This window comes from Xenopus laevis, chromosome 9_10L, assembly GCF_017654675.1.
Source record: "Xenopus laevis strain J_2021 chromosome 9_10L, Xenopus_laevis_v10.1, whole genome shotgun sequence".
Taxonomy (NCBI): Eukaryota; Metazoa; Chordata; class Amphibia; order Anura; family Pipidae; genus Xenopus; species Xenopus laevis.
Window position 1 is genome coordinate 1,342,645 of NC_054387.1, and position 10,670 is coordinate 1,353,314.

Here is a 10,670-nt window from a genome sequence, read left to right on the forward strand (position 1 = left end):
AAACAGTGTTCTTGGTTTGTTTTTCCTTGTACTTATGCTCATATTTACACACATACACAAATATAGACCCACATGCATTCATACATACAGTATGCAAAACCATCTGGAGACTTTGACATCACTGTAGCCTTGGATATTGTACTTTAAGAATGTATTCAGCACAGGCATTAATAGAATCTACCATCAAACTATTGCCCGATAGTAAAACAATACTTTGACCTTGATGGTAACTAAGAAACATAACGCCATTGGCAAAACAATCCTTTTGGGCTTATTTAAAATTAACTGTTTTTTTAGTAGCCTCCAAGGTATAGAGATCAAAATGATACAAACAAACCCCCAGCTCCCAAGCATTCCAGATAATAGATCCCAGCAATCATATAAATAAATAAAGCTGCTTGCTAGAAGTACTTCTACATGTGTTGTCCCATGTCATTTTTGTCCTGTTGTACGTTTTGTCAAAAAATTCAGCGAACCATGCAAACCATAGAATTTTGCTGCACCCCTGGTGACAAATGTTGCTTATCACTAATTACTCATGGATAAACCAACAGTATTTAATTTTATTTATTAAAATGCCATTTTTTGTGTGTATTGGCCCAGTGGTGTAACTACAAGTTAGTAGTAACCCCTGAACCCTCAGTTAATATGAGCCAGAATCAGGAGCCCACTTTATATTCCTGGGAAATGAAGGAGCATAAACAGATTATGCTTATACAGCACTTTATATTGCGGCGATGGTTTTCTTAAATATATACTTGTGTGTCTCCATCTACTGGATTTTCTAAATAATACAACATCAAAACTTATTGCATTCTCTTTATACTTCACTCTGAAGTTCATTTCTTTCTCTCATTGGGGCAATGTAAATGGGTGGTCCAAAGGAGCATTCAATATGCACCAATAGCTCTCATGCCAACTTAAGCCCCATCTCGTGGGAAATTCAAATATAAACGTTGCAATCCATTATGACGAATACAAAATTCATGTTCAACAGAAAATATTTCTCTGTTGGGTGAATCAGTGCCGGTAAAACATTTGCTAAAAAAATTGAATAGAACATGACTAAGGATGCATAGTCAAGCCATTCAAATGTTTTACTTGCTCTGATTCCCATTCGCCCCAATGGAAAGTTATTTTTAGACACCTGCAGGGGGCACCCATAAAGAATCCATTGGCTATGGAGACAAACCCAGTGTGTGAAGCCATTCCAACTCACTACATGTAAGGGCAATATCAAAGGAAATAGTGTTTAATTCTCTTCACTAAAGGAAATTTCAGCCATGGTCAATGTCAACAATGGCATGAGCTCAAAAGATGTCAAACAAGCGGCTATTGGCTGTCTACAAATCCCAGAAATCTCCACTTTCCTGTGGTCTTTTGCACCTGTATTCTCTGTTTTATTGCTTCAGCTCCAACAGGACTATGTTGTTTCATGTTGACTGTAAATATGCTTGGAATTTGGCCTAATTGTTGGGAGGCTTAATTAATATTGTGGGTTTGAATGTTTAGAATTAAGTAGGGTGTGTGTGTTCATGAAAAGTTATTTATTGTGCTCTTATTTATCCTGTGCCATAATGTACAGTAGGGACAGCATATACAGTAAATATTCATACAAAGGTTGTGTTATTCTTTAGTTAGATTATAAAGCAGAAATACATCTCAGGGTTTGAATCTGTCATTTTCCTGGTGTTTACTGTATAAAGGATCTTTCTGTAATTTGGATCACCATACCTTAAGTCTGCTAACGATCATTTAAACATGAAATAAACCCAATAGGATGGTTTTGCCACCAATATGGATTCATGCAGCTTAGTTGCCATCAAGTTGTAATATTATTAAAGAGTAAAGGGACATCATTTTTAACTGAAATTATTTGCTTCAAATTGAGTCTATGGGAGCTTTCTGGATAATAGGTATCCGGAAAAGGGATCCCATGTCTGCTTATCTTTTCCAAAGGAAAGCCTTCTATACTGTATTTCACTCTTTTCCCTGCACTTGCCACATTTTGGGGTATATACTGTACGGTATATCAAAAGGTGAAATTGATGTTGGCACAGTTCACTAGAGGTGAAATTCCGATGCACTCTATTCATCTGCATGGAATTTTCAGCAGCATATGTATCAATAAATTATAGAGAGGAATAGAGGTTTATAAAGCTCTCATTAATTGCAAATGCAGTGGCTTAAGTCAAGAATAACAGCCTGTGCGCCAATGGCAGCCTCCTTAATTATAATTAGCCATGAATACTATTCGATTTCAGATGAATATGAACTATACTCCCTGTACTCCACCCAACAGTGACCCAGTGCAGTAAATAAAATAACTGACCATGGTGCATTTTTGTAAAGTTAGACAACAACTGTAAAGTCTTATTAATATTCTGTGTCACACCCACGGGATATTGCATATAAAGAAATCACCCTCTTCCAGGCATCGACTGTCTGTACCTGAAAGGCTGTTTCTTTGACTACTTAATCATGTCTGTGAAAGGTGGAAGTTATGGGGGAAAAGGGTTTGCCCATTCAAATTCAAATAGGATCAAATGTTATCTTTGTGAACTGAGGGGCTGTAAGTATTGTTGTAAAGACTGTCCTCCTTTTTCATTTAAACCACTTAAAAAAGATAAGGTATTAAAAAGTCTTGCCTATGAAGATAGTGGTGCAGGAGAACAGTATGACAGCAGCCTCTCGGGGAACAAGAAGGAAACCATGCAGAACCTTAATGATCGTTTGGCCAACTACTTGGACAAAGTCCATGAACTGGAGGCAGCCAATGCGGAACTGGAACGCAGAATTAAAGAATGGCATGACAAGCAACACACTGCCAGTGATGGAGAAAAGGACTACAGCAAGTATTTCGCTATAATTGATGACCTAAAACTGAAGGTAAGTTGGTAAAAGTGTCAGATACTACCATAAAATTTAACTCTTTCCCCATTTGTGGTTAAACTTTGTTTTGACATTCTCTTGAAGAGTTCCCTAAACTGTCCTTAATAAGAATATATAATTTTAGATTGTATACTGTAGACAGGGACACTTGTTTCTGCTGCTGTTTCATGTGCAGCGGTTGACATAACTTCTCATGTGTCATAATGAGCTGTAAGCTGTCATTTTGGTGTTTTCCACTGGGTGTCCACTCAGTCTTCCTTCAATACTGTTGGTCCTACTTTCGATGCTAGTCTGGCTGAAGAAGACACAGATACTGATGGCCAAACTGATAAACTTACCAAGTTTCAGACCATGAAACAGTGGGTAAATTCCTGGAAACCTAACTACATTTTCAGGACTGATGATATAAAAGGGGTTATGCCTGGCTGGTGACTATGATAATCCTGTGAATATATATTGTAAACTAAGTATGTATTTGTCCAACCAACTTCTTTCTTTATAGGAGAGATGTTTTCATTCTATAGTTGAATTACATTGGACCCATGTTTAGGTCTATCCAGTTACGTAGTAAAACCAATTTGTATTGCAGACCATATCTGTTATTTGATATCTAAATGTGTGTCCTATAGTCCTATATTAACATTATTTTTCAGTGTAAACAAACCTCTTCCATTTTTTTGGTTTTATGGTCCTTTGGAGGTCTGCTAAAGTGCTGGTAAAACTTCTCTTTGTAGTAAGGCACAATGAGTAACAATATCTTTGGTCTGTTATAAATGCATTTAATAGAAAGTAGACTACATGTTTAGCATCACAAGTATACATCGACTTTTTCAGATAATTAATGCAACAAAAGACAATACAGGAATCCTACTACAGACTGATAATACCAGGCTGGCTGCTGACAACTTCAGGCTCAAGTGAGTTGACATGTTAATATATAACCCAATATATCCCTTATGTGCGTCTATATAGACTATGTCACACTCTTTAGAGTTAAATTCCAAAACTAAGATTGATGGACAATGAGCCAGATTCAATATGACAGGGAACGTTGTTGAGTCTTGAAAGTTTCTAATAGCACTGGATTTCTTACTAGGGAAAATCTGGTTCAATACTGTACCACTGAAACAAACCCAAAACATGCATAAGTAAGATAAACAATCAGGGGCGTAACTACAGAGGAAGCAGACCCTGCGGCTGCAGGGGGGCCCAGGAGGTACAGGGGGCCCCATGAGGCTCTTATTGATGAGCAATTTCAACATATATTGGTAAAACAGGACAAACACTGGATATGTTGGGGGTCCTAAAATTAATTTGCTGTAGGGCCCAGCAACATCTAGTTACGCCACTGTAAACAATGATGCATCATTCATATCTCAACAGGTATGATAATGTGCGAGTCCTTCACCATTCATTGGAGGCTGATACCAATGGTCTCCATAAAGTAATGGATGATCTTACCCTGTCCAAGTCTAAGCTACAACCCCAACTTGAGAGTCTCACTGAGGAACTGGCTTATCTCAAGAAGAATCACGAGGAAGTAAGCCTTTACTGAGACCAACATTAGATCAATTGTGCACAAACATTGTCTTTGTATTTTGCATATTTAAAACTGCACATTCTTAGCAAGACAGTGACAAAAAGTAAAGCTTGACGTTCTAGTACAGGTAAAGTTTTTGAACACCAGTGAGGCAGATGTTGTTCATTGATGATGGGAACAATGGTGGGTGGCTTGAACACTTAAACATGGTGTTTCAAGGTGTTAACATTACACAAAAATGGTACAGAAATTATACATGGTTTTCTACCAGAAATCTACCAAAATCGCCCCTTGGGTGTGGAATAGTGGCTACCAGTGCAGGCTTTCCTCAGCACTTTTATAATGAGGACTTTTTTACCTTTTTAAAAGCTCTTGGTTCCTTTTGGACTGGAAGTAGGAAGTTGACGTTTTAGCCCAGTCAGGGTTATGTAAAGGGGCAATGTAAAATAATAATCTTAATAAGAGAAGTATTTTGTAAATGAGCTGAAGTGAGCATTAAAAGTGACCTCTACAGTATGTTTCATTCATACTAGATTCTGTCTTTTCTTTATAGGAAATGCAGGGTGCCCCAAAGCCTACACTTGGTCAAGTTAATGTGGAAATGAATGTCGTGCCTGGTATGGACCTGACCAAAATACTGAATGACATGAGAGCTCAGCATGAAGCACTGGCTGAGAAGAACCGCAGAGAAGCTGAAGAACGTTTCAACAAAATGGCAAGAAAGATTTATTATAGAATTGTCATGAACATACATATGCAAACAATAGCCCTTCTGGTCACTGATTATACACACAATATACAATACTCTCTGAACAAGGACAAATAATGGGTTTCGCAGATGAAAACAAAGACCAGTGGGTCCCCCTTGTTAATGGAAAACTGACCATTAGAATTTACCATAATTTTTCTCCAAATAGTTGCAATAGGGCAAAAATAAAATGAATCTTTGCAGCTATATTTTCTTTACATATAACAGGGTTACCAGCAACATCCATTAATAAGAGACATGTAAAACACACGCCATATGCTGGAATTTTGGGAAACAAAATCTTTCCTTGTGAGTAAAAAAAAAACATGACTAATGACATGCCATATCAGACTTTGCATGCTACACTTTAGGCTTTATGAATTCCTTCTTTCCGAATTTTCAGCTTTTTAAATGATTTTCTTGTCATTGTTTTGTGATTTTCTCAAGTCTGCAGATCTGAAACAACAAATATCTGCTGGGGCGGGACAATTGCAGACAAGCAAAACTGAGATTTCAGAACTTAAAAGAACCCTCCAAGCTCTTGAAATTGAACTTCAGTCCAAATTTGCCATGGTAATGTATAAAAAAAAATGATTGCAGCAAAGCTTTGTATCAAGATCTAGGAGTATGTTTTGATAGAACATCAAACATTTAATTAAGGGCTTGATCCAATTATGCTGCAGAAAATGATCTTATTCATGTAGACCATGTTAAATACTTTCATCTGCATGATAATAATGTCCATCTGTCTAAGCTGAGGTGCTAATTTCTAAGAGCTCCTAAATGTGTTTGCAATTAATTTCTTTACTTGGCAGAAACAATCTCTGGAGCTGACTTTGGCAGAAACTGAGGGCAGTTACTGTATGAAACTGTCAAGTATTCAGGTGACCATTTCCAGTATAGAAGAAAAGCTGGCACAGATCAGAGCAGACTCAGAATGCCAGCGCTTAGAGTACCAACAGCTCTTAGACATCAAGACAAGGCTGGAACAAGAGATTGAAACATATCGTAAACTCCTGGATGGAGAAGGGTAAGGATTATCCAGAATAGATGGAGACTGGTTGGTTTGTGTGTCCACACTATATACTAATACTGTTTTTAAATTGCAGGAGCAAACAAACCAGGGACTTGGAAAAAGGAAGGGGCAGTGGCTCTGGAACAAATAGCAGCATTGGTCAAAGTGGGCCTGGCGCTGGCCCCATTGATTCTGGAGGTAATGGAACTATTAAGGATTTGTTAAAACGACGAGTCAGCAACTGTGCAATTTATGCAGTTAGTTGGTAACCTAGGACATTGTGGGCTACTGTAATGAAGATAGGACATTTGCTTTGTTTCTGACTCTAAACTGGATTCATTGATTTCAGTTTAATGCATTACAATGTACAGTATATAAGTTTATGCTATGCAACTTTTAAAGGGTGAGAGCCATATATATTCAGTAGTTATCTGCTTAATATTTGAAGGCTTGCCAAAGGTTTGTGCCATAAGACCAGACCATTTTTTTCTTCCGTAAGAGCCCATATTTGTTCCCACTCACAGCAAGGATCCCCATATTTACAGTATTCTGACCCTAAATAAATTATTCAACATGCATAGGCGTACAGTTTTTCAAGGGTTTAATAAATTGGCTTCCTTCATCCAATCATAACATTGATATTTCTTCCTACATCTACAGTCCTTCTTTTCCTTCTCATACTAATTTTCTTTTTCCATTCTCATTCGTTCTTCTCTTTCCTTCCTAAATGTATCCATTCATTTTTCACCCACATTTTACCTCCCACTCCTCCCCCTTCCTCTTCTCTTCCCCATTTCTGCAGTCACACTTTGTTTCCTTTCTGCTCTCCCATTCTGTGCTCCTTCTTGTTTCTTTTACTTCGTTTTTTCCCCACCCACTTATATGCACCCCACAAAAATAGAGTTTCTTATTTTGTTTTTATGAACCAGTGAGAACCATCAAAGTGAAGAAAATTGTTGAAGACGCGGTGGATGGAAGGGTTGTGTCAGTGGAGGAAGAGGTGCGGAAGGTATAAAGCAAAATAATCAATCACCACCTTCTGTGTTACTTTAAGGAAGGAACTTTCTGGGCTTGGCCTTTTTTTTCTTGTTTTATGAGGCTCCTTGATGCTGGATCTATTATTTACATTTTTATTTCAACATTTGACACGATAAACATACAGAGGCTCCTTTACTTGGCTGGAGCAAGCTTTTAAACTGCCACCACCATGTTGTGTGTCCAACTGTGATAGGCAGTCACCACAGTACAGTAGAGAACAGTGTGTCCATGCTAATTATCATTTGTTTATTTATGCTATTAGAAACCTATAATGTAGTTCTATGATTTTGAAAAATGTGAGGGAAACAAACAACCAGGAGAAAAGGAAGGGAGATTTGGTTGGAAATTATATAAAGAACCCATCATTACAGTGCAAACATGCTATCCACTGCACCACCATACAAAAAAAGACATTGTAATGTTATTTATATAGTGCTGAATGCAAAAAAAATGCTCCAAAGGTCAAAGAAACACAGCTTAGAACGCATATGAATGTGGGAAATGAAGAGAACAAAAATAAAGGTGATTGCTAAGCAGCAAACTTGGGAAACTGGGGTTATAAGGATCTCTTTGACATGGATAATGATGTTGGGCAGGGAAACAGAAGAAGGAGGTGGGATGGCATCATTGGGGTTATTTGGAGACATATGAGCTATGCATGGGTACCCTCTTCCTTATTAGCCTGCCTGAAAAAGTCACCTTATATACATACCCCAAACACATAATACAGTGACAGACAGTGCAACCTGTTGGCAAATACCACCCAACAGGAGAAAAAGAGGAGAAGTTTGGTAACATCTGAATGGTTTAGGCTCCCTGAAAGCACTTGATGCTGTGATGCCTAATAATGAATTCAGATGACTGCTTATACACCATTATTAATACTTAAAAATAAACATCCATTAGTAAAATGGTAGAATTCATTATTTGCAAGGTACACAAATAGTATTATAACACCAAACATCGAATTCATGACAGGGAAAGATTCCGTAATTTGTTCTACAATATGCAATAAAGGAGCTGAATAATACAAGGCACAATATAGAGTTAAGCCTAAAAAAACATGTCCTTAATAACCCTATAGGGCATATTTTTTAGTATAAGGTATGCTAGCCACTTCTTTGCTTGCTTTTGGTCAATATCCCATGATGTTCTTATCATGTAATTCTGCCTCTTCACTGTTCTTGTTAAGCCTCGCATATTAAACACTCTTTTACGCAATGATATTTCGAATTCTGCTTTATTATTTATTAATAGTCAGGGATGATGCATCATCATACATAGGTGACTTGAGGAAAACCTCAAGCATTATGGCTCTAGGGCAATATCATAAGGAATGTTTTTATTCTGAGTTTATGGAAGCACCATGCTTATAGCAAAGACTATCAATCTGACCAGTGTCCTTATTTAGGCCATCACATTGTGCCTGTGCCCTATTGAGTACTCTACCTGGGATGATACACTGGTCTAAGCTTAACAATGGACATGGGGCAATTAGCTCCTTGCAGGGCAGGCATACTACATATGCACATATGAAATGTTAAAATAAAAAAGATTCAACACAAATTAAATGAATTGAGTTATTATTTCATTTATTTTCGGTGGGAGGTGGAATAGTGTTTCTTATTGCTTGGTATGGGGTTGGCAGGATCTCATTCCTGGCTTTTGTCTTGTTCCTGACTGGGGTCTTACATTTAAATGGAGTTTTCAGTTTTATTTCAGTGTGAATTATGGGCAGCAGATGTGGCTTCTGTTGCACATATGAAAATGAATTCAGAGTGCGAGTAGGGTTGCCACATGGCCAGTAAAAATTATGGCTGATCCCAATGTTATTAATAGGGAAATAAAGATAAATATATAGGAAGGTCAGTGATCCCAATGTTATTAATAGGGAATAAAGATAAATATATAGGAAGGTCAGTGATCCCAATGTTATTAATAGGGAATAAAGATAAATATATAGGATGGTCAGTGATATCCCAATGTTATTAATAGGGAATAAAGATAAATATATAGGAAGGTCAGTGATCCCAATGTTATTAATAGGGAATAAAGATAAATATATAGGAAGGTCAGTGATCCCAATGTTATTAATAGGAATAAAGATAAATATATAGGAAGGTCAGTGATCCCAATGTTATTAATAGGGAATAAAGATAAATATATAGGAAGGTCAGTGATCCCAATGTTATTAATAGGGAATAAAGATAAATATATGGGAAGGTCAGTGATCCCAATGTTATTAATAGGGAATAAAGATAAATATATAGGAAGGCCAGTGATCCCAATGTTATTAATAGGGAATAAAGATAAATATATAGGAAGGTCAGTGATCCCAATGTTATTAATAGGGAATAAAGATAAATATATAGGAAGGTCAGTGATCCCAATGTTATTAATAGGGAATAAAGATAAATATAAAGGAAGGTCAGTGATCCCAATGTTATTAATAGGGAATAGAGATAAATATATAGGAAGGTCAGTGATCCCAATGTTATTAATAGGGAATAAAGATAAATATATAGGAAGGCCAGTATTTTTTCAGAAAAAAAGTGTGAGGGTAGGGTAAGAGAGAAGTAATTCCATTTATTGCAGGGAGCTGAAAGACAATAGGAACATTCTCTTAGTCCTGCACATGGGAACTGGTGCATCAAGTAAAAAAAGTTTGTAAACCAAATAAACATATATACTTCTATACAAGCAATTCAGAATACAGGTCATATAACATTATGCTGTACTAACACTGTTCTGGAAATACAAATAGCAATCCTATAAATAAACTAGAGTGGCTATTATAAAACAGTATAACACTTTATATCAGGAAAAATACAGGATCTGTAATGAGCATAAACTACTGTGCAACATGTGTACTGATTGTGCAGGTGTAACTGTCTGTCTGCTGTAGTTCACTGCAGGCTGTATGTGCTGGAGACAGTATACAACTATATAGAAACAGCTTTTAACATTAAACTAAGGATTACTAGCTGAAAGACAACAGGAACTTTCTTTTAGTCCTGCACATGGGAACTGGTGCATCAAGTAAAAGTTCCTACCTTGGCTGTGCACCTTAGTTCCCTCTGCAGTAGCGGGGCAGGAAGTGTTCCTGGAAAATGCAGTCTTACAGGAAACAAATATAAGCGCTGAACTTGTTCTATTGCACAAATTTTATTAGGGGGTGCTTTACTTTATACCTCCTTAGCATTATGGTAATAAAATGAGCAATGCTAATAGATTGTCTATAAATATTAACAGGATGCTGCACAACTGGACTTCCCTGTACTCCACCCAATACGGGAACTATTGCAGCAAAAAAAGTGTGATTATAATAACTGGCCATGCAGCAGTGTTGTAATAAGAACAATAAAATCCTAATTAGTATTCCATGTTACACCCAGGGAATCTTGCATATAAAGAAATCACTCCCTTTACACAAGCTG

The 10,670-nt window shown here is 37.0% G+C and overlaps 1 protein-coding gene across 1 annotated transcript; it reads left to right on the forward strand.

Moving 5' to 3' along the window:
- Positions 1–2,444: 2,444 nt before the first annotated feature.
- krt56.L (keratin 56 L homeolog) lies at positions 2,445–8,459 on the forward strand. The gene is made up of 8 exons (XM_041576801.1): positions 2,445–2,889; positions 3,727–3,809; positions 4,276–4,432; positions 4,986–5,147; positions 5,628–5,753; positions 5,996–6,210; positions 6,290–6,393; positions 7,125–8,459. The coding sequence occupies exons 1-8, from the start codon at positions 2,482–2,484 to the stop codon at positions 7,208–7,210; spliced, it is 1,341 nt and encodes a 446-aa protein (XP_041432735.1). The 5' UTR covers positions 2,445–2,481; the 3' UTR covers positions 7,211–8,459.
- The last annotated feature ends 2,211 nt before the right edge of the window (positions 8,460–10,670 follow it).

Excerpts from the sequence above, each read along its gene's own strand:
- krt56.L (XM_041576801.1), top strand. The coding sequence starts at position 2,482 with ATGTCTGTGAAAGGTGGAAGTTATGGGGGAAAAGGGTTTGCCCATTCA. Across the intron at positions 3,810-4,275 it reads GCTGACAACTTCAGGCTCAA|GTATGATAATGTGCGAGTCC; the intron begins GTGAGTTGACAT and ends ATATCTCAACAG. Across the intron at positions 5,148-5,627 it reads AAGAACGTTTCAACAAAATG|TCTGCAGATCTGAAACAACA; the intron begins GCAAGAAAGATT and ends GATTTTCTCAAG.